The 24,612-nt window shown below is 38.9% G+C and overlaps 2 protein-coding genes across 3 annotated transcripts in view; both read left to right on the top strand.

Annotated features, from left to right (window-relative positions):
- The window catches only part of tbc1d14 (TBC1 domain family, member 14), a 39,752-nt gene extending 17,863 nt beyond the window's left edge, over nt 1–21,889 (top strand). For both annotated transcript variants that reach the window (XM_062444692.1, XM_062444691.1), the window contains exons 5-15: nt 6,854–6,978; nt 9,646–9,728; nt 9,857–9,974; nt 11,419–11,525; nt 12,708–12,788; nt 12,868–12,956; nt 13,294–13,365; nt 15,615–15,743; nt 16,417–16,526; nt 17,786–18,044; nt 18,135–21,889. In XM_062444692.1, the coding sequence (XP_062300676.1) occupies nt 6,854–6,978; nt 9,646–9,728; nt 9,857–9,974; nt 11,419–11,525; nt 12,708–12,788; nt 12,868–12,956; nt 13,294–13,365; nt 15,615–15,743; nt 16,417–16,526; nt 17,786–18,044; nt 18,135–18,191 (1,230 nt within the window). In that variant the 3' untranslated portion in view covers nt 18,192–21,889. The remainder of the gene's footprint in view (nt 1–6,853; nt 6,979–9,645; nt 9,729–9,856; nt 9,975–11,418; nt 11,526–12,707; nt 12,789–12,867; nt 12,957–13,293; nt 13,366–15,614; nt 15,744–16,416; nt 16,527–17,785; nt 18,045–18,134) is intronic.
- A 1,307-nt stretch (nt 21,890–23,196) lies between these two features.
- Nucleotides 23,197–24,189, top strand: ccl36.1 (chemokine (C-C motif) ligand 36, duplicate 1). Its single transcript, XM_062444845.1, has 3 exons — nt 23,197–23,353; nt 23,483–23,594; nt 23,805–24,189. The coding sequence occupies exons 1-3, from the start codon at nt 23,284–23,286 to the stop codon at nt 23,896–23,898; spliced, it is 276 nt and encodes a 91-aa protein (XP_062300829.1). The 5' UTR covers nt 23,197–23,283; the 3' UTR covers nt 23,899–24,189.
- The last annotated feature ends 423 nt before the right edge of the window (nt 24,190–24,612 follow it).

Raw genomic sequence — 24,612 nt, forward strand, 5'->3', positions numbered from 1 at the left:
CCATAGCAGGATTGTATCAGATGTTACAGTAGGTGCACTGAATAAACTGATAAAAAGCCTTAATAAGCAGTTTCACTTTCTATAATAGAGTTACTATGAAGAGCCAGATAAGATTAAAGTATTTGGCCTCCATTAAATCGATTCGGTTGATAATGAGAATTATTTCTTAAAAGATGTGTGAAGCATGCAAGATTAAGAGTCTATTTTTTGTATATGGGTTATTGACAAATTTAAGCTGGATCCACAAAAAAGAATGTGTGCAAGTTATTCATATGTTTATTTTCAATATTTTAACCCCTTTTAAATTTGACTAATACATGGATACAAAAAATGTAATCGACCCATATAGAGAGCAAGCTTAGTATAATTTCCTCTTGGCTTCACATTTAGTTTTGTCAAAGGGGAACATTGGATGTGTCATTTACAGAGTAGATACTGCATGTATGCTGCAGACAAAATATTTAGCTTTCATTTTAGTCGCATGCAAAGATAATCTTGGCAAGGATGTTTAAGTATCTGAGTACTATAATGGAGTAGTGAGTCAGTGTGCATATGCCATGTTTCATGTCATATTGAGGAAGTTTGCCCCACAAAACAGGAAGAAGCTGCTTTCTTGTCATTAAGATGTCAGAGGCATATCAATGAATGCTCCGAGGGACACTCCAATGATTTAGTATTGCACTTGTATACAGTTGAGGGGCTTGCAAGAGTCACAGTGATGCATTAGAGGCCCATATATCCTCACTTTTAGGTCCTTTCTCGGACTAGACAAATGTCCTTCAGTCACAGGAGACAATTTTCACATGTAAAATTGTTGGAATTCCCCTTTAAAGTTAACTTCAAAAGGAATGCTAGTATTTTGACCTCTTGTCCTTGTAATAACCATACAAAAAAAATGTACTGGAATTGTGATTAGAGCATCGACTAACTCTTCTAAATGTTAAATGATACAGGCGTAATGAGAGATTGCAGGAATTTGAGTTTGAGTCGTGCAATAGCTGCCACACACACACACACACACACACACACACGCACACACACACACACACACACACACACACACACACACACACACACACACACACACACACACACACACAAAAGCTCATTCACTTTGTGCTTTGTCGGAGCTTTGGAAAATACTCTGCCTCAAGCAGTTTCCAGTTAAAAGCCAGCAGTGTTTTTATGACAATATAAGACAGGGGCAATGAGCCAACACAGTTTTGCCAACAATGGAGAAAGATGTGTTCAAGCTCACTTTGCTTGTATCTTGCCTCTGGTGGTGTTTATCTACAGTGATAAGTACTTTAGTATAAGTGTGTGAAACTTTATCGGACCACTTGGGGTGATTGTGCTAAAGGTTTAAATCGGAACCAGAAAATAACTTGGTGTCATCTTCAGTGTGCTACTTCCTGGTATGTGTAGTTTAAAAACCATAGAGGCCATTAGCAGCCAGCATGACAGCCATTCAACCAGCCAGTGCAGCCAGCCTCCCATAGAGCTCTTACATCACTACCAGGAAACTGGAGAACTTTACTGAAAGCAAGCGTGACAAAGCAGGTTGCCCTGGCAGCAGGTTATCATGTTGTTATTCTAGCAATGAAAAAAGTTACAACCTCATACACAAAGAACAGTTTCAACATAGACGTGAGACCAGAGGGGTTTCTTACCACTGTGGAATCTCACAAAAATAAGTGTTTTTGTTTCTACTGCTAGATAACCAGATTCTCTGCTCTGTGTTGCCAGACAGCCATTCATGAAAAAGTAACTCTATTCAGCATCTGAGGAGCCAGGAAGTCTGCCACAGGGATACATTGAGTTCTGAGATTTCAGTTGCACAGCTTCATTATCTGTATGTAGCAGTAGAGTACTTTTACAGGAATGTACGCATTATAACTTCTGATATGAGATCTGAACACAGGTTAGTCACATGGATCGGGGTGTGTGTTCAACGTCAGTGCTTTATTGATAATCACAGAAATAGTTTGGAGCATCGAGTAGCAAAAACTGGATGCAAATGTCATGTTAGGTTTTTGATCTTGTTTGATCAGATATGAGTTAAAGGTCTCGTACAGCTACTTCAATTAACATGAAAGATGTGGCTTCTTTCGTTAAATGGGAAAACATTATATAGAAAAATGTGAACGTTATTTTGTAAGGTATTAGTTCTGGTACAAAAAACATGGCTAACTGAACCACCTCTGAGTTAACGCTCACATCAAACTCCTGTATAAAAATACACAATTTAAAATCAGCCTTGTTTGTAGTTGTAGGGGAATCATACAGTGATGTTAGGAGTCACTTTTTAATTCGGCACATAATTTGTAGGTAAATGGACTTTTTCCAGTAAAAATGTAACTTAATTGACTAGTTAACAAGGGATCTATCACCAATAATGGTAATGTTAAATTGTCTTTTTTCTCAGTGGAGTTTGGTGCACTTAATGTTACTCACTTCTCTGCTGAAAAGTCCATGGCAGCTTTATTGTGGCTGTCACCCTTGGAGCAAATGCCTCTCATGCTGTGTTTTTTGGTGAAGTGCTGCTCACCATCCTGAAAACAGACTTTAAAAGTACTGTAGGCACCTTTTTAAAATATGTCTCTGGCACAGGACAAATATTTAGCAGTACAAATATTTAACGGTGTTCTAAGAGGAAGTGATGGATTACATGTAATTTGTTTCCTCCTCTCTTGTTCTGTCTGTTTGTTGCCAAATTATGTGCTGGTTTATTAGGACTAATTGATGAGTGCCAGGGGAATTTACAGTGCAGTAATGTGGTTAGTCTTTACTGGATTTTGCTTTAGTATTGTTCGGTGGAAACATTACCTTTTGTTATTGTTTACCTCACTTTCACATACTTGTAATACTCTCTCTACTCACTTCACTGTTTTCTCACCCATCTCCCATCACATTGGCACATTCTTCCCTTCCAGACACACCTCTTAGCACCTCTTCACACACATCCCGTCTTGCCTTTCACCTTGATGGTAGCACCTGCATTGCTGCTGAACAGATGCCAGATTTGCCTTCCTCCCCTCTTCTCCTCATCCTCTCACTGCAGTATCCATCCATTCCCAGGGTGCAACACTCTGGTTAACCTTTTTATCGACCTGCAGCTGTTCCCTTGGGCAAACACAGTCTCTAATCAACCAAGCAACAGTACATACATGTCACCTTTTAATGAAGCAGTTATTTTTATATACTTGAATGTACTTTCCCAAATATTGTATTTGATTACATTAGTAAATAGCAGGATTATTAATGACATGCAGCTGCACAGATATTCAGCTTGACTTCAAAATAAATTGCCTTGTGTATGTATTCCCATATCTCTGTTGCTTTAGTGACTATGGTAACTATTAGAAATAAAGAGGAAAGAAACTAAGAGGTTTTTCATGTTATTTAAAGTGGATTTTACATTGGTTTGGGTCAGGAAACGATAAGAGCAGCTTGCTTGTGTTGGAGGAAGGTCAGCTTTAGTTTAATTGAAATTACGCATCAGCAAAAAGCTTTTTTTCCCCCTTTTTTTCCTTTGTATTAGCCTCTGAAATCTCTCCTCTGCTCAGCATGACAGTGATTTGGACCAAAACTTGCAGCCTGGTGATAATCCTCAAACACAGTGCAGTCAACTGAGATGACAAGAGGGGGGAGTGAGGGGAGGATAGACACATAAAGAAAGATGAAAGTGATGATGTACGGCGAAAGTAGGGTAAAGTACACACATGAGACTGATGACTCACCCTCTGTGTAGCACTCTCCTCTCAGTGCAGTCTTACCCATGAATCACCTCCTTTCTTCAGCTGTGGAGGAACCGTTTTCCATTAGCACACTAACTTCCAGCTTTACTCATCCTCCTCTCTCCCTGCATCATTGCTCTCATTTATTTCTGTCTTTTTCTGTGTTAACCGCTCTCCCTTGATGTTTCATGTCTCAAGGAATGTTTTAGGCTTTCCCATCATCACACTGCACTTTTGACCTCTTTTACTCACTTTTTTTTTTAAATTTTGATTTTACTTCTCCAAATGCAGATAACCAGCTTGACTTGAAACATAACCACCTTCTTTTTTCTGCCCTCTTTTAAAGTTTTAGCAAGATAAGAACAGTAAATCCTGGTGGCTGCTACTTTGTGTTTACTGTTCTTGTACTACTCTTAAAATCTTAATTCTCTGTTCCCAGCTGTCACTTACAGCACTGCCAAATGTAGGCTCCTAATCCACTACTGCATATTATTTAATTCACTAATGTAGTCCTTAGAAGACACCACTTCTTTAGACAATTTTAGCTATGCTTTATTGGTACCAGGGCAGATTACGAATGACTTGGCATGTTTTTAGCAAAGCAACTAGCTGCTTTCTAACTCTAGCTCTCCCTCTTTTCACCTCTTTGCTAATTGTGGAGCACTGAGCTATTCTTCAGCCTAAAAAGCTAATCTTTAGTGCTAGGTAGCTAATGTTTTCAAGCTTACATGTTACAGAAATGGTTTAGACATTTTAGGAAATATGCTATTACTGCTAATTAGCTAATGTTTTCAAGCTAACACGTTAAAGAAATAGTTGGACATTTTAGTAAATAAGCTATTTTGCTTTTTTTGCTAAGATTTGGAGGAGAATATTGTTAGCCTGTTTCCTGTCTTTATGTTGAGTTAAGCTAACATCTACCTGCTTCATAGTTTAATGGACAGACATGAGAGAGTATCAATGTTCTCATGTAAATGTCCACAAGATAACCATGGAACGGTTTGACATATTGGGAAATGTTCTCTCCCAATATGTCAAACTGTTCCTTGAATATAAGATAGTTGTCATGGTGAACATTACCTGCTAAACATTAGCATGTTAGCATGCTAATAGTGACATTTAGCTCAAAGCATTGCTGCAGCCTCACAGAGCTGCAAGCATGGCTGTTTACTGTTAGTCTTTTACTGCTGTTTTTTTTGTTTTATGAGACTTTTATTTATCTTTCAAAGGATTAAGTTTATGACAGGTGCTTCATAAATATTGGTTATGACTATTATTATTAATTCATGGTTTCTTTTTATGTCCTTCCTCCTCCTTTTGTACTATAATGCCTTGCCTTTCCTCCTCAAGCTAAAATTCAATATGACTCAGTTACCCTTGTTACTCCCTCAGGGCCAATGAAAGCCAGGCAGAAAGCAGCACAAAGACAGATTAATAACATGGGCTACATGGAGCTAACAGTCATACACACACACACACACACACACACACACACACACACACACACACACACACACACACAAATATATACACATGCCTGTATCGTGACCTGTGCTGATCAATTTGAATGTGGGCGCAGCACAGTGTTAAGCTGATTGCTTGCAGTCCTCGGCCTGCATTATTAACCAGCTCAACGCACACCGGAGGCCATTTTGGACACACAGTGGGGCATGTGTGTGATCATATTGCACTTGCCCTATTTACAGCAGCTTTCTGATCAAGCAGTTAGACAATGTCATATTTTGTCCCTCTGTGTTTGAACTGCCTTCCTGAAGTATTTGTGCTCTTTCAGATCCCTAATGCCGACTCCTGTATTTAAGCTCCTAACATACACACACACACACACACACACACACAACCTGTAAGTCAGCTGATAGTTGGCCTTGTGTTAAACTGCTCTGTGGCTTTAGCTGTTACAGGCTGACTGTCACATGGTCTCCTCTTTCTATAGACTAGAAACACTGCCAGTGGTTGAGTAGAAACCGCACACACTCATTAGACACCAGCTGACAAATTCTCAGGGGGCAAAAGAGCCGTGTCACAAGGTTGTCAATATGTTTCTGAGTTTCTGTAGGAGTTTTTGTACATTCATAGGTCCTTATCAAATATGTAACGTTTCCTTCTCCTTTTCTACTTACTTCATCTCCTTTCTTTTCCCCATGCCTCCTCTGCCACTGTTTAGGGGTAGATTTCAGGTCAACAGTAAAAGCCACATAAAAGTGGTATACATCATCTGACAGCTGGGAACCTGATAATTAATTTGACATGCTCAGCTCAACTGTCAAATTTTTCTAGTCATAAATCTGTCTTAAACATTGTGTTTTGACCTGTGCCTATTCAAATTGTGAAAGTTTTGAGTGTACAAGGGCTTTGAACATTATGATGGAGGTCCACGATGGCCATTCCCCCCAGTAATATTTTGGCTTGATACCATTTGTTGCTGTGATTTGGTATCAAAAACGTTTTGACATTTGGAGATCTGAATGATCTAGGTCTGTGTTTTGTGTTTGTAAAGTTTCATGAGACTGTGATTATCCTAGCAGTCATTTTACACAGTGAGGTCAAGTTTCAAAACAAGTGTCATTACAATGCAACGGCTACTATGGAGACTTACATCATCATACATGAGTACACTTGGGAAAGTAATGGGTTAGTTAGTCTCATCTTTTGAACTAGCAAGCTAGAATGGCATGGTTGGTTCCAATGGATGCCTTAGATCGTCTAGTTCAAGAGGTTAAGTCCTACCAATCTGTCTGACCACAGTGTTAGTTTTGAGGTCAGCTGTGACCATTGTGGCAGCTTCCCTGCTTGTGGAACAACGTGCATGTCCTGTTGGCTGTCAGTACTTTGACATGAAAAATAGAGCATCTAATCTACCAATTCTCCTTGCTCTATTCTTCTTTCATTCTTTCAAACTGCGACTGTGTGTGTGTGTGTGTGTGTTTGTGTGTGTGTGTCGATGCTATGAACCCCTCATTGCCAGCAGCAATGTGAAACTAAATATAGCTCAAATGAACTGACCTGTGAAGATTCCCCTGTACCACTGCTGTAATTAAAACTACTACTTGTATATTTAAGTTTCCGTTTCTAAACCGTGTGTTTTTTTTTCTCATCAGGAATATGAAACAAAGAGTGGAAGAGCTGGACCTGGCAACCCATCATCTCCCAGGCAGAGTGTGAGGAAAAACCTGGACTTTGAGCCCCTCTCCACCACCGCACTGATACTGGAGGACAGACCTGCGTATGTAAACACACACACAGACCCACACTATCTCATGTCAGTGGGTTGTTACGCTATCCCATCATCTAAATAATAGACAATAGACAATAAAGGAACATTTGTTGTCTTTCTATCTCCATCTTCACCTCATTCTTTCTTTATCAGCCCTCCTTCCTCCTCTGGCTCATCAGACTCCATTCAGTATTGTTCCAGCCTTCACTGTGTCCATGTTTGTGTCACAGTTGGTAAAAGAGAAGTGCTACTGAAAGTTTAATGGGCCGTCTTGAGCCTGGCTCTATTACCATTCCTTTTTTTTTTTTTTACCATTCGACAGTTTGTTCACATATTGTCAGAGTGACAGACCTATGCAGGGCTGCTCTGCCAAACTGTTACTACTTCTACTACAGAACATGGGGAATGAAACCACTAGTTTAATTTAGACGCGTTTCCTGTGTGAACAGAGTGAAGTGTGGTCCTAACACCATTACTACCAACATTTCAAGTAGAGCTACTGCTCAGACTTCCAGCTGCATGCAACCTCCCATATCATTTTCTTACTAACTATCACCATCTACTGGTGAAATACAGCTGTTTTTTATTTACTTACACTGTAACATTGGAGTGCATCATCTATTCTTGCATGCTAAACAAAGAGTAAAGTATTAGTGATTGTAGGGTTGGGTTTTATTTGTGCTGTATTTGCACTTTCAAAAAAGCAATCAAGCACATCTACCAGACGCGTCCTGTTAAACTATAAAAGTAGATAGTACCTTCTAAATTATTTAAATGAATGCATTCATACAATCAAGGATTGAGTAGGCCAGACGTTATTTATATTACATTAAGAGGCAAAAAGAGCAAAGCAAGAAAAACACATGGTACTGTATTCATATGTGTCAAATCCTTTGCATCCCATCTGAGACATAAAGCCTTCTAGAGCTGCCAAAAAACCCAGTATATTAGATTTCAATCATTTATAGTTGAATTAAGTTCACTCTTGGTAGTAGTATGCTCACAAAATAATCTTAGTTAAAGGCCCACTTATTGACTTTCAGCCTCATCCCAACATCTTTATCAGCATGAGTTGCTCAATTTGGTTGCAACAAATTCTTACAGATTTAATAAGTGACTAACTTGTGCTTTGATAGATCAATTATAAACCATTAACAGGAACTTGAGGGTTGCCAGGTTGTGAAAAATGTCTGTGGTTAGTGAGTCATTAATAGGGGGATGTGGTTTTTTCATTTTTCAATAAGCTGCACATATCTATTAGGGATGTTTTCCATTTTAAATGCCACATATATTGGGATACACATGGACCTTGAGGTCATGGTAGAAACAGCACTTGCTCTTGGCAGATTGAGTCACACTGTCTTCTCTGCCTTGAGACACTGAGCAGCTGTCTGTCTGTGGGGTTTTGGGGAAAGCAGGAGTCAATCTGATAACGGTGAAGCAGCGTTACTGTGGTAACCAAGGTCAGAGAATATGACTGTCTGACTCACTAAACCAACAGATGGGCAACTATATTTCCTTGTTTGTAGAATAAAGAATCAATCGGTCAATTCCATATGCTGCATTGAGTTTGACCATTTATGGGCATAAAGTAAATGTGGGTGCTATCTGTGAAGGCTTAAAGACTATCCATCGAGGAGAGTTTCCTCAGATTTAAGGCAGCATCATGCATAGAAGCGTCCATCATCTTGGGCTCCTGTGCACTTTTCCACTGATGAGTTAATCATTGATGAACAAAGTCTCCATATCAATATTAACCATCAGTAAAGCCATTCATTACAACATGTAAACCTTTCATGACTTATTAGAAGTCCTGAATGAACTGTTCATGCATCTGTTGAATTTCTAGTTGGGTGACATTGCATGGAAAAAGCTTTAAAGGAAAAGTCTGTCTTAAATTATCAGGTGCATAAATGGTGATTGAAACAGGTTTTTTCTTTCTGTAATCATTCCTCCTGTTCATACTGACTTTTTAAAGATCCAGTCCTAATGTGAAAGAGAATATAAAGAATGTAAGAGATAGGGGACACAATCTTAAGTCTGTGTCTTGCTTAAAAATGTATAAAGTTGATCTGAAACTAATATGAGGTTTCAGCAGTCTACATTTATCAAATCAAGTGGTTATATTCCTCAGTTATCTTTTTGAGTGCAAAATTCCATCTTTTAGTTAATGTCCCTCCACTGCAGCTCATCAGGGAAATAAAAAAAGGGAATTGAAAGATAACCATTCTATATGACTAGCTCAGACTGCTGAAGCATCATATTTGAATACATTTTCGGACTAAGCAGATTAGGCACGGATCTTTAAACAGCCAGTATAAAGAAGTGGAATGATCACAACAAGCAAAACGTGTTTCAATGTTCATATGTGCACCTTTAAAAAATTGTGAATTTATCCTTTAAATTCATTTATCCTTTAAAGCCAGACTAATGGCCTCCCTGAGGCTTTGACGCTCTCACTCATCAGGTATAAGTGTCCAGAGACATGTCTCTGATACAACACTGTAGCAAGATAAGCACAGTATAGAGTTCACCCTATGCTCAGTCAGCTCATCCTGCCCTTCTTACTGTGACTATTTTCCTCTTCTTCCTACCCTGCAAGCTTGCTCACTATGAATAATGCAATGGAACCTCAGAGAACATATTGTTGCTAACTCATTTACGTGTGTGTTACAGGAATCTGCCTGCCAAGCCAGCCGAGGAGGCACAGAAACACCGACAGCAGTATGAAGAGATGGTGGCCCAGGCCAAGAAAAGAGGTGAGGTCGAGCACTCGGTTTAAGTCAAGACTGTATCCATTCATTCATTTATTCTTTCTTCCGTCTGGTTTCTTCCCTCTTTTTCACCCCTCTAACCACATCTAATCTCCTCACGCTCCCGTTTGTAGAGTTGAAGGATGCTCAGAAGAGGAAGAAGCAGCTGGAGGATCGGTGTAAGCTGGAGGAGAGCATCGGCTCAGCAGCTCAGACCTGGAACCAGGAGATCTTGCCTAACTGGAGTACAATGTAAGTACAAACAGTGCAGAAAAACCCACCTTGTTTTTCTTTTGCAAACTTTATTTATTTAAATATGGAGCATACTTAACTTCATCATCTTTGTCACATTCTCAACCCAGTGGTATAAATCACTTATGGTATTAAACTGTTGGCAAATATTTCATCTGTGTACATTTCATCTATCAGTTAAGAAATCAAAAACAAAGCAGGGTTGAAAGTTGAGGCATAGATTGTGGTGAAGATCAAACCACGATGAGTTTTTAAAATATTTATTTGTGTTGCTAAGTTACGCTCCTGTTTGAATGGAGCAGTTTCCCCGGTGACCACAGCCCATGACTCGGTTTAGCCAGTTTACATCCCCACAAAAAAAAGATCACAGAAGAAGAAGATTAACCGTAAAAGTATAAAATAAAAATTGATCCTATACCTGCCTATCTGTAGTAATATATTCACCTTGTGAGCCCAAGCTGCCCTGTACCTTCAAAACAAAAGCATTAACCAGTACTCAAATTAACCAAGGTGATGCTAATCGTATAACCAAAGTAATCCAGCTTCATTCTTCAAAACAAACAACAACCACCACCATATAAACGGTTAATTATTAAATCTTACAAGAACAACAAAAAGCTCCAACACCATAGTAAGTGACTGCATTCTGCTTTATACAAGTATGTTGACCTGAGCATTAAATGTATGAATTTCAGGCATCCGTAAAGTCATCTGTAAAATGATGACCAATATATTCCAACCTCTCTGCCTACTTACAGTACACTATTTATCTATTTATTGTATTTTTGACATTAAATGGGAGCATGTACTGAACAGCTGTAGGAGAGCAGTGCTGCAAGAAGAAAATACAAACAAATCATCTGCTTTTATTCCCAAATATGGTCACCATCTCATCTGAGCTTGATGTCTCAGCTACATGAAAGCTGGGAAATTCTTGTTCTGTATTAACTTGTCTGTTGCATGCAGAGGAAAAGGGTCCTCAGCAGCAGAGCAGCTTGTTTTATCAGTATGAAACTATCAGGATTGTTTGTTTTCTTGTGCCAGGTATCTGATGGCATGTTTACTGTCATGTCAATACACAGGCAGCACTGGGAATTGCAGGGTAAACATTATGAAGTATGGTTTATTATGGTTTTTGAAAGTGTTGAAACATAAATAAATATAAGACAAAGATTAAGAACTAACAGTTAGTTTGAACCAGAAAGAATGTCATTTCCTGGGAGAAATGACTGCCACCTTGTGGTCAGTAGCAGCAACACTCTAGAGGTCAAAAGCAGAAAAAGAATCCACCATGTTTTGATCTTTTTGTGAATGTCTATTGATTTTGAAAATAAAATTCACATTAGAGGATTTGGGAAATACAGACATTGCTCCTTTTCTTTTTTCATGTAGAGCACTCAACTGAAGTCCAGTGCAGGAGTTTTAAACTTTCTTTCTCCTCCAGGTGTACATCTCGGCGAGTGAGAGACCTCTGGTGGCAGGGCATCCCCCCCAGCGTCAGAGGCAAAGTGTGGAGCCTGGCTGTGGGCAACGACCTCAACATCACACACGGTACATAAGCATCATCTTTAGATTAGTTTATTTCAGTCATTTTTAAATGTATGCAACTCACATACACATGCAAACACAATTATATTTAATTATCTTTGAGTGCGTGAAGAAAAAGTCTCATAAGAAGCTATGTATAATATCAGTATGTACACACACACACAAACACACACACACAGATGGGTGTAGCAATTTGACTCAGTGATTGTAATTGAATAAGAGGCAGCGAGATAGCAGAGGAAGGAAGAGGATGTCCATTAGGAACAAGCACGCTCAAGTGATTCCCAAATACAAGAGGGAAGGAGCTGCATTTAAATGGCTTCTCTGAATCTGGCTCGAGATTACACACACACACACACACACACACACACACACACACACACACACACACACACACACACTCACCACAAATTCATTCCATTCTCTCAAAAGGAGCTCTAACTTCGACAGTCACACAAACTGTGTGTGTGTGTGTGTGTGTGTGTGTGTGTGTGTGCGCTCCTCAGCACCCTCAGGGCTACTTGCAGATAAGCACTCTGTAGCTGACTTGCTGAGCTGGTCCTCCTCTCTGCTCTGCGCTACTCAGCCTTTTAGTGTAAATGGAGCACGGTCCTGTGCATTATCACTGTGCACACACCACCGAGCTTAGTCCCCCCCTTCAGATTTGTCGGCCCCTTTTTATAAATAGCAGCTCAGTGACAATAATCCCCCATTTAAAGTGGAGCAGTTTCATCGCAACTGCTGTGACTGTATAACTTGGGTCTTATTTTTGTAGTTTTTTTCCCCATTTGAACCAAATAATTAGCTAATTGTAAAAGGTTATTCTTGCTGTTTATACATATTTAATATAGTTATACATTTCCTCTTTTTATCTCCTAAGTATCTTCATGTTCTCAGCTTCTCCATCATCCTCTGTAGCTCTGTTAAATCTGCCAACTGTGCAAGGTCAGGGCCACCAGTGCAGAGCTTCATACATCTCAGACAGCTCATTATAAAGATCCAGCATCTCATCACTAGAGGGCAGCCACAGGTCAAAGCATCAGTGTGTCACAGCAACATAAATGCCTTCTGAAATGGAGGGAGCTCTGTTTGCTGTAATCACCTGCAGTGTTGCTCCCATTTAACTGTATAGTCCTCTCCTCTCTTATTGACTGTGCCGTGGTGCTGTTATGTTTCCCCCTGCAGAGCTATACAGCATCTGTCTGTCCCGGGCTAAAGAGAAGTGGAGGGCCACGCCATCGACCGCCCCAGAGATAGAAACTGAAGGTCTGTCATATATTCTGACCTCTAAGTTTAATTACTTCGACGTCAGATGTGTCCATTAATGACCTGTCATGTTTTCCAGATGCTGGTTCGTCGGATCGAGAGTCGAGCCTGGAGCTGATCAAACTGGACATCTCTAGAACTTTCCCCCATCTGTGTATCTTTCAGCAGGTTGGTGCTCAGAGCATGCCTGCATCTCTATTTGTCTATTTAATGTTTCTATTATTCAGAGCAAATAATAGGAAACACACAAAAGAACAACAAGTTTTCATTTTGTTCTTTTTTTCTAGGTTGACAAAAGTTTTTCTACATTCTCACAAAGTTATTAACTATCTATTAGTACATTATCACCATGGTAACCTTGGCTAAAAACAGCGAAGCATCAAAACATCACATTAAAATGATATTGTATCAAAGTAACTCTAACACTGGAGTTTCTGTGTGTGTGTGTGTGTGTGTGTGTTTTGGCCTGTTCCATTGTCTTCAACATTTCTTTGTGTATCATCAGGGTGGGCCCTACCACGATGTGCTGCACAGCATTCTGGGAGCATACACATGTTACCGGCCTGACGTCGGCTACGTAAGTCATACACACAAAACACAGAAGTATATCCTGTTGTGTTTTTTTTCTTATACCCACTGTGTCTGCTGCACCTTAACCAGCTTTAACACATTAATAAACAATCATAGTAACAGTGCTCACTAATAATAAGTGAACATTAATATAAGGTATTACTACCTGTCTTTCTATGAAGGTTAAAAATGAAACATGACAGTATCAGATCTCCCACGTAACACCTACACCACCAAAGTGTGATTGTGGTCGGGATGACTGACAGCTTCAGGTGTTCCATCTCCACTCAGTGTGAAGCATGCACCGGATGGGAGAAGCACAGTGTGTATACGATGAGACTTTACACTCCGTCTCCGTTAAACAAAGAAAAAGTTCAATTTCAATCAACACTGACAAAAAAACATTCACCAAAAGTTCAAGTTTATTTATTTTTCATTCCAACCATATCTATTAAATACATACAGTGGCAGAATAAATATAATAAATAACTAAACATAGCTAAGAAATATGAGAACAATTAAAAAGACAGTAAGGCAGTTATACTAAAATAAATTGCAATCAAGTGCCTGATAAAATCATACTAAATAACAACAATAGTATGTATTTAACCCTTACATACTGTTTATATTCTGACTCATAAATAGTCTTTCCCCCATCAATCATTAATAAATGTATGAAAAAAAACCCATTCACAATCACTATGTTGTGGTCCACAAAAAACATTTAATAGAATATGATGAGTAAAACATATTTGAATTTGTGTTATTAAACACACATCAAACTTGTACATATGCATATTTATAAAATGTGTATCAGCACAAAAATAATAAAATGATGCATTTTATTTCCATTTTTGTATACTGTGGGTCACATTAGGAAAGTCCTGCTAAAAGAAATGTGTATCTTTAAATTAAAAAAAACAAAACACCCTGAAGTATTACTAATAGTTGTTTTATTCTATTGTCAGGTGTTATAAAATAAATGTTTGATGATGAATTAGATTTTTTACTAACTTTGTCCTAAAGAGTCACTTGTTCTCAGAAGCCTGTGAAAGGAGAAGGAGTGTGACAGTGTTTCTTCTGCTCATATTATACACTGTGCACTACTTCTGGAAACACAGATTCAAATTAAAGTGCCACATTGATTAGAAATGAGCTGCTAACATCTGATCGGCCTGCTTTTTAACCACAGAAATATGTTGGCAATATGACTAAAAACATAAATCTGACTGCTTAACATCAGACAGCTCTACCTCACACTACCAGCTTACATTGAAATGTTACAGAGGTGACTGAGGCTCATTAAACAGGACTGACTGGAAATCCAGGCAGACTAGATTCACACAACTATGTGTAGCAGCGTGTTCAGAGCTAATGCGCACAATCCCAACCTTACAACTCAGTTCAAGTCAGGTTGAGCCCTCTAATCGGCTCTGAATTTCCACGCCGCTACTGCAGGAAAATATTCAAACATCTATCTGCCTCATATTCAGTGTATCTATAAACTACAGTGCCCAGTTGTTACTGGAAGCAGCTTTGCTCCTGTGTAGGTGTGATTTCCCAGTTTGCAAACCTCCACATCTTTTCTTTCCATCCACCCCTTTTCTTCCTTATGAAGGAAAGTTACTAATCATATGCATCAGTGGCTCATTACTGTCACTGTCACGCTCACATTATGCACCCGAGCCCTGACCTTCCTCTTGATGCTTATACGGCTGTTTTGTGTATTAGATTAAAAACCTCCCCTCACACATGCTGTATTTTTAATAACACACAGGAGACTGAAGAACAAACCTTTGATCAACTTAGAATGCCAAAAGCATTAAAAAAAAGTCTGCTCTGTATTAAACTGTGTTTGACATGATTCAAGCCCTTTCACATCCATCATGTATTTGCATTTTCTGTAAGTGTTCAGCACCACATTGTGCATGTTGATGCTGCGGTTTGCTGTGTAGCAGCCCCACACTCTCTATACTAAGGTAGAGATGACTGTGACTTCCTGCACTGACCCCAAGCCATGAGATACTACACACACACACAAGGGCACATGCACATAATATATGCATTCATCTTTGCTTTTTGCAGGTCTGTGTCATCATTGTGAATGTTTACCAATGTTTCAAGTTAGATTAATTAATCACAGATGGTGCAAAATAGTGCAGAAGTACTCAGCTCATATGTTTCCTTTTAACACACTATACACATACTGTACAGCATCACAGTAAGAGTTTTGTATGTGTGTGTTTGTGTGTGTAGGTGCAGGGAATGTCCTTCATCGCAGCAGTGCTGATCCTGAACCTGGACACAGCCGACGCCTTCATAGCTTTTGCCAACCTGCTCAACAAGCCCTGTCAGATGGCCTTCTTCAGAGTGGACCACAGCCTTGTCAGTACACACACACACACACACACACACACACACACACACACACACACACACACACACACACACTTAAATAGTTCCACCATCAACAAACCATGTGTACATCCCCTAACTCGACAGCAGTGCCTGTAAATTACACATACCACACATGACTTGGGTAATTTTCTCGTATAGGTTTTAAACGTCATATTTAAAATTTTACAAGCAAGAAAATTCATTTTTCACCACAGAGATGATATATTAATGCAGAATAGTAGTGAGTACATTCTTTGTTATATTTAGGCTATGTTCAGGATGCACACTGGATTAAGCTGCCAAAAACTTTATTTGGACTGAAATAATGCAAAGTTTGAACCTTACTGGTCTTTCATCCAGCAAATAAGCATAACACATAGAACATAAAGCATTTACAATATAACATGACCTGCAGGTACATTATCAAAACTAAATATTTCCAAAATAGGAAGTGAAAAATACATAACATACACGTGTATGCATTTATGTTAAAAAGAAATGTACACCCTAACCTGACCACACTACACACTGTTTACATTTTGTTCTACCAGACAGTTTGTTCATCTCTACTGATGACTCACAGCCCACTGCTTATAGCAACAGTGTGGTTTGTTTGTGTGTGTTCCTCTGTAAGACCACCTGCTCTCTTCTCTCTCCACAGATGTTGACTTACTTTGCAGCATTTGAAGTGTTCTTTGAAGAAAATCTACCAAAGCTCTTTGCACATTTCAAGAAAAACAACTTGACCCCCGATATTTATTTGATCGACTGGTGAGTCTGAAATATTCTGCCCATTTAAAAAAAAAAAAAATGTTTTTTGTATTTTTAAACGTCATAGCATCTTTCCTCCATTTAGTTCATACAGTTTTACATTTTAAAACCACAGTGTTAACACCCTAAAAGCAAAAAACCTCTTTTTATCTTCTCTCCATTATGTCATTTCACAGCTAGAGTGGAAGGTAAAAGGCAAAATATCAGTACACAGATGAAAAAAGTGTGACATGTCATCATATAGCAACACTTTGCTCACAGTGGGCTCTGTGGTTTCAGCATCAGGTATACTTCTGAGAAAACAGGACGGGGCTATTTGGGTGGGCACTTCACCCACCTTATTAAAGCTGTGGTTGGATATTTTGATCTTCATATGTTTTTTTTCTTGTTCCATATTGTAAAACATCTGTTAAAATGTGATCTTCTATTACCACCAAGTCACACACACACACACACACACACACACACACACACACACACACACACACACAGTAATGTTTCCACAGAAGGAAAACCTCTAGTAAAACAGAACGTGAGCCTAAATAATGAAAAGCAGCCATGAAGACTTGGCATAGCACAGGAAATGAAAGATACACAGTTAACAATTACAAGCCTGAAAATGACAGATGCAAAATAAAAGCTGAACCAATTAGTTGATAAATGATTAATCAGTCATTTAAAGAACAATTCTAATAATTGATGAATTATAAAAAATCTCAAAGTTCAGCTCTTTAAAGTGATTATTTGCTGGTTTTCTTCAATATCTGTGATAGTAAAATGGATATATTGAATTTTTTTTAGATCTCTATTCAGACAAAAAAGATAAGATAGAATAAGATAAAATATTCCTTTATTAGTCCCACGGTAGTAAAATAGAAACAAGAGAAGAACTGAAGTAGTAGTAAACCCAAAAAAAGGTTATTTGAAGATGTCAAGTTGGTCTCTTGGAGATTGCAGCATATTTCACAATTTTCTGTCTTTTTACAGTCTAAATGATTCATTTATAAGCTGAGAAAAGAACTGTAAGACAAATCAAATAGTCAAAATAACAGGATTACACTCCTGATCCTGGGCTCTTGTAAACAGATTTAAATGTATTTTTCCCTGTTGTGCTTTGTAGGCACTTCTATTACAAAATATGCAACATTGGGATCTTAAAATGGGTTAAACTGATGCTCTTTCTTGTTTTTCTTTAGCATTTCTGCCTCTGTATCCTCCCAGAAACTAACTCTCTCCGTGCTTTCCTCTCTCTCCTGCAGGATCTTCACTCTGTACAGTAAGTCGCTGCCGTTGGACCTGGCGTGTCGGGTGTGGGACGTGTTCTGCAGAGACGGAGAGGAGTTCCTGTTCCGCACGGCGATGGGCCTGCTGCGTCTCTACCAGGACGTCCTCACCTGCATGGACTTCATCCACATGGCTCAGTTCCTCACCCGCCTGCCCGACCTCATCCCCCCCGAGCAGCTCTTCCAGCAAATCGCTGCCGTCCACATGACCAGCCGTAACAGGAAGTGGGCACAGGTAGGAGGATGTTAGAGTTTACATCCGAGTATTAAATGATTGCCTGTGTCATATATTTTTTTAAAACAGCTTCTTCCTTCCTTTCTTCAGGTTCTGCAGGCGTTACAGAAAGACCAGGAGCGAGGCAGCCCGGTGCTGAAGCGCTGAGCTGAGGTTGCACACCAGCAGACTCGACCGCTTCCAGCGCCGACCCACTTCCCCCTCCATCCAGCCTTTGGGAGAAACTGAACTCTTAACAGGTCAGATAGACCTGAGAGATACCTGGTTGTGGGGATGCGGTTGAGTTGCTCTTCTCCAGAGCCGTGTCACCGCTCTGAATGGAAACAGGACCCTGTTAAGGGGTCTGCAAGTGAAGGAGCAGGGGTGAGAAAAAGGAATACGAGGCCTTATTTAACTCCCACGACCCCTCCTCAAATCAGAGGCCCAGCAGTGGACTGGAAACTGTAGCTGGCACAGGCAGAAGAATGTATCACACACTCCCACATACATGCACCTACCAGGCTGGTTCAGGTCTCCACAGACAAGAAGAAACCACAGAGATGCCAGTTATTATGTGAAAGATTTCTGCTGTCACTGCTTTTTCTGGCTACACTTCTGCTCTTTTTTTTTTTTTTTTGTCCTTGGCAAATGTATCTTTAAATGCGGCTATTTTCAGACAAAAACATGAAGTTTCTACATACATACAATCTACATCTCAGACTGCTCTCCATAAAACAACCTGAAACATCTCATATCCAGCTACAGTGAGTACAAAAGTAATGAAAAGCAGAGGAAGAGCTGGAAAATGTTATAGCAGTGTGCTTAAATCACATCTCCAGAGTCACATCTGTTAACGACACATTTTAAAATGTGTCAAGTGGAACCTCGGCTAGTGTCTCTGTCTCCATCTCTTAATCTCTGCGCCTAATGTTTTGTTTTTCCCTCATAACTTTAATCATTCCTTCATGTCCTCTGATGTCCTCGTGCTGTTCATTTCTTCCAGTCAGTGTAGATTTCCTGAAGCATTCCATGAAGTTAACTCACTCTTGAAGGAAATTGTGAGTTAAAATACATGAAGATTAAACAGAAATGCACATAACGGTTTATATTGTAGGTTAACCACCTGAAGACATGTTTGGTGCCTCTATAAGAGCGCTACGATGTTACATTTAATAAAATGTTTTAAGCCTCTTAAAAGAGGTCATAAGCTGCCTGTAAAATGAGTTTTACAGTATATTTATGTCGAAGAAACTGGAGTAAATAATGTGTGTTGCTGTAAGACATTGACATCGCCCTGTCCCTTTGTTAGAGGTACATTTCAGCTTGTTAGTGTTTTGATTCCTAATGTCTTGGTGTGAGTGTGATGTCTTATTTAATGAACCCTATGTCGCTGTCAAATGAAGAGTTGCTGTTGGACCTCTCCCCGACCAAAATAGTTGAAATGCAGGGCAGAAACGTCCCTGACTAGAACTTGCTTTGCACATTGAAAAAAATCCGATATGTAGTTTCTCTTTACAACTGTCGGCCCACTGTTGCTGTAGTTTGCTCTGGACCTTACTTCACATGCTTCACATATGTTCTTCCACTGTTCTTGTTGCTCATTGTGTCTGAATATGGAGCGTTAATGTCTGAGAACACGCTCCAAGAAACACACGAGTTAAAATCAATCAATATTTGTTTTTGTGGCGCCTCCAACACTGTTTGCTCCAGTCAGCTGTAACAAGCGCTAATTTCGCTAATTCCATCAATTCCACCACTCGGTGTGATTTTTGGTGTTCTTTTTTTTTAATTTTTTTTTTTAAAAATAGACCTTTTTGGAAAATACACTTATTAACTGTCTTGTCAAGAGTTGAGATGAGAACATGGACACCACTCTCGTATGTCCGTTAAATATAAAGCTGGAGCCAGGAGAGTTAGCTTATTTTAGCATAAAGACTGAACGCTTAGCAGTTAGTTTAGCTCTGTGCTAAGATAACAAGCACCTTTTTTTGTAAAGTTCACTAATTAGTAAAATGCTTCATCTCTTGTATTTTGTTTACTAAAAGCTAATTATAAAAATGACGTAGTTTTACAAGCTGTTGGGTTATTTCTTTGGCTAGATGCGCTAGCTGCCTAGCAAACTCACACATTACTCTCCATAAAAACACAACTTGTCATTTTTATACTTCACTTTTTGTACATATGAAATAGGTGAGCTATAGAATATTCATACATGAGCTTTGGAGATGTAGCTAGGTGGATTTTGCCTTTGGACAGAGCCATGTTAGTGGCTTCCTGCCGTTTCTAGTCTTTGTGCTAAGCTAAGCTAACCACATCCTGGCTGTATCTTTATATCTAAAAGACAGATATGAGAAATGAATTAATTTCCTTATCTAACTCTCCAAGAAAGTGAACGAGTATTTTTTATAAAATGTTCAACAGATTCAGTGGTGGTTGGGTTTTATGTCATTACGCAATGTTTTGGATTGTTGGATTGATACTCTACAAGGAGTCATTTCCTCTCACGCTGAGCACATCTGTGTCAGTGGTCACCTGTCCCCCTGTAGGTATCACCAGTTTGGCTTTGCGGGTGTGTTCGTTGGAGGTTGTTAGTGTGTCACTGTGGTAAATGTGTAAATCTACCCAGACCATTGCAGGGAGGGGCCAGGCCGCTGGTGACGCACTTTTGACGCTTGCTAGTACACAGCGTGTCTTACAAATCACACAAAAACAAGTGAAGCACCGACTTATTGTTGACACGTTTGCAACAGTATAATTAATATCTATTTCTGTGATTTAGTTTTTCAAAGAGGAGTTGCCCATTTTGCACAGACCTGTTCATTGAGGTAAATAAAAGCTGAGAAGTGTAGCTCAGTTCAGTTGTCTTTGTTTACCCAGACAACAATCTTAAAACGAATGAAACCTGCTGTTGGTGTTGACTGTGCTGTTATCGGTGGAGGAGCTGCTTCATGTGATGTGGTGTGCTACTGATTTTATGTGTGAAGTTTTTCTTTTTGTGCCCTAAAATATTGGTGACCTTCCCATGTGGCCTCAGTGTCTCTTGGCTAGTCTGCACCTTCTTAAATACGCCTGGACCACATTTGATAGATGCTCTTATGTCACTTTTTAAAATCCCAATCATGTCGGCCTGTTTTCGGCTGCTACAGACAGACGGTCTGTGTGTCAGTGTGTGCATCAGCTCAGCACAGTGCAGCAGACTTTCTGATCACTCATCTCGATGCACTCCTCCCTCCCACTCCCCCACTGTGGTTACACACCACAGGACTGCAATAAAGCTTTTTGCACATATATGTAAGCCTTTGAGTTGTGCCTCGCATCATCACTTTATGTCATCGCTTACAGGTTCAAACGGGTTGTTCATTTTCCATCTATTCATTTTTTTAAAAATTAGTGACCAGTTAACCATGCAAGCTGAGTGTGTGTGTGTGTGTGTGTGTGTGTTTTATGTTTGTGTCGTTGAGTGGTACATCCAGAATGAGATCTGTTAGTTACGCTACTATTTAGTTGTTACATTAGCCCTTCCAACACTACCTGCTTCCTGTCCTTCTGTCACACAACACGCTACGGCAACAATGTATGATCCACAGTGGTGTAAAACAAAATTCAATCAAACTAAATTTGAATAAAACTTATATAAAATATTGTTGCTAAATGATCTGTTTGATTTGGCTGGATTTAATTTCTTGGGTTCTGTTTGTTTTTTTGCTGTCTAATTGTTGTTTTTTTTCCTCAAGAGACCCCATGTACTGTAGAGGACTGATACATAGAGGACATACATGGAGACAGCAGAGGGTTATCATGCAACTGTATCTCACTTGAAATGTATAAATAAAACATGGTTTTATTAAAATAAAGAGCTGTACATATACTACCAGTCGCTGGTCTATGTGTCTTTGTTCTAACTTATAACTTTTAGTGCATATTTTATTTTTTACACTCAACCTACCATGTCGATTAATTTGGATGTGGATTCCTACATTTCCCAGACTGCCTTTCAGTGAGTCCAGTATCGAGATATTGCTGTCAAATCACATTTGAGTAAATAATTAGCTGGCAAATGAGTGTGAGAACATGAGCTCCTGTCCATGGTTGTGGTTACTTCTTTAATCCAAAATGTGACGAGTCTTGTTGCAGCGTGGAGACTTCTGTCCAATAATAAAATATTATTTACGCCATTTTTTATGATTGATTTCTACCAGTATGAGTTAAAGGTACCTTCAACCAATTTTACACAATTAGTTGACATGATAAGGGAGTAATTTCTTCGGAAAATAACCCTGATGATGTCATAGCGATGTCACCAAGATTACTTTGGCTTGGGCTAGGACAAGTTTTTAACAGAAAGCCTACGTTACAAAAGTTTGAAAGAAGTGTATTTACCAGACATAATAGGGGTTTAACAAAAGACTTGCTTAAGTTGCATTATGGGAAAAGTAGAATCCAGTGATTTTAAAACTTAACCAATACTATGGACTAAGGGTATTTTCAGTTCTATAGTTTATTTGCTCTGGGTTGAATCAGTGGATGAGTTGGTACACTTGTTAACCACTGCTAGTAATTACTGATTTCACAAATCAACAGTTTCAGAATTAGTTTGTGACTTCCTCTAAAGGGTCTCAGTGCAGTTGTTTTGGTGCACACCTGAGTATGATTTACTCATGATGTGACATGACTGTACAGGCTGTCTATCGACTTACAGAAATAAGTCACTACTGATTAGTACAGCAAATATTAGATTTGTACATGTTTAAATGTACTTTTTTTCTGAGTTCATTCTTGTTCTACTCTGCACACTATGAAGAACATCTAAAACTACTGAATAGACCTTGTGGCACATGGCTTGCAATTTCAAATAGCTAGATTAACTGTTTAAGTGTCATTGTAAAATGTAGTTAAATTCAAGATATGTCAGTATGATACTCTTTTTGACCAGCTTTTTACTAGTAATTGCTTCTTCTTTATTACACTGTCACACTTTGAGCACCGTCTCTGAGCTAACCACACTTGCATTTCCTGCAATGTACCCCTCAACCTTTTTCGAACCTGAGTGGAAAGTTTTTGTTATAGGCAACTTCAGTTCCCCTCAAAACCGCAACCGCCCGCCCACTTTCACACCAGTGACAGCTTTTTAAAAAAAAAGTTTGATCTTGATAAATGTGACACCACACTACCTTTTGTTTAGTAGCCCTTTACTGCAGGTAAGGAGCAGCTGTGATAAGAATCTTCATCAACATCGTCTCCAGAGGGACACCGAGTCATCATGAGGACCAGTCACATCCTTCTTCTCTGCATCCTGGGAGCTGCACTGCTTTCCTCAGTGTTCTGCCAAAGTAAGATAAATATATTTTTATTATTTATACATTTAGGCACATTGTGTGACCAACATGAGCAGGTCATGATTCAAGATCTCACTTCTTAAATCAGCATGATAATACGTTAAATTATTCTCCATTCTTTAGACGCAAATGGTCCTAATGAGTGCTGCTTCAAATTCTACCCGAGAAGAGTGAACAAAACTTTAATCAAATCATACAATATGACTGATAACCGCTGCCCGAGGACTGGAGTCATGTAAGTGCTGAATACACACAAACATATATATTACATTATGCTTTATTTTTATTCTACATCTGTACATCTACTTTATTATTTTGTGTCTCATTAAAAAAATAATTTTTCATACTGTACAAACAGTTTAAAGTTTTGGAATCTATGTGTTAATCTATATATTAATTACTTAATAAAAAAACACTTCAAAATTTCGTTGTTACTTTCTTTTAGTTTGATGACCAAAAAGGGACGTTACATCTGTGCGGATCCTAATCTCTCCTGGGTTGAAAAAATCATGAAAACTCTGGATGAAGCCCTCCTGTAAAGCAGCCCCCCTCACCCTGTCTCACTCCTCTACATTTTTTGCTCTGTTTTTTTGTTGCAAATGACATATTGTGAAATTGTTGATTTTTTTTTTTTTTTTTACAATATAGTAATGATTTAGGTATTAATGTGCAAACCTGCTGTAAGTAATGACCTATTTTGCCTTCAAATTGAGTCATTTTGAGCCTGAATTGGCCAATCTATCTGTTTTTGTAATTTCTTTTAAAAGCTTTGTATTGCCCACTGTATCATATAAATCTCATAAATACATTAAATCATTTGGAAACTTTCACTGTTGGTGTGTCTCTTCTGTACGACGGAGCATTAAGGCCATAGTAAGAGGGGGGGAAAATAAATAACATTTTGGAATTTACGAGAATAAAGTCGTAATATTACAAGAATAAAGTCGTAATAATACGAGAATAAAGTCGTAATATTACGAGAAAAAGAGTCATAATGTTACGAGTATAAAGTCGTATGAATGGCACGCAGATGTAACCACAGATAGCTTTGCAGTCGACCACTACCAGACAACTCCTCTTCCACAAAAGAAGCAATTTCTTCCAAGTCCGTGTGGTTCTTTCTTCGAAATAGACACAGTTGTTTGCACAATCGTTTCAAAGTCCTGATACTGATAATAATTTGATGCTGATGTGCCAAAAGATTATTTCCTTATTTGTGAAACCGATACCAAAGTATAACTTCACAAGATGCT

The sequence above is a fragment of the Scomber scombrus genome, chromosome 23 (genome assembly GCF_963691925.1).
Source record: "Scomber scombrus chromosome 23, fScoSco1.1, whole genome shotgun sequence".
NCBI lineage: Eukaryota > Metazoa > Chordata > Actinopteri > Scombriformes > Scombridae > Scomber > Scomber scombrus.

Excerpts from the sequence above, each read along its gene's own strand:
- ccl36.1 (XM_062444845.1), top strand. The coding sequence starts at position 23,284 with ATGAGGACCAGTCACATCCTTCTTCTCTGCATCCTGGGAGCTGCACTG. Across the intron at positions 23,354-23,482 it reads TTCCTCAGTGTTCTGCCAAA|ACGCAAATGGTCCTAATGAG; the intron begins GTAAGATAAATA and ends TCCATTCTTTAG. Across the intron at positions 23,595-23,804 it reads TGCCCGAGGACTGGAGTCAT|TTTGATGACCAAAAAGGGAC; the intron begins GTAAGTGCTGAA and ends ACTTTCTTTTAG.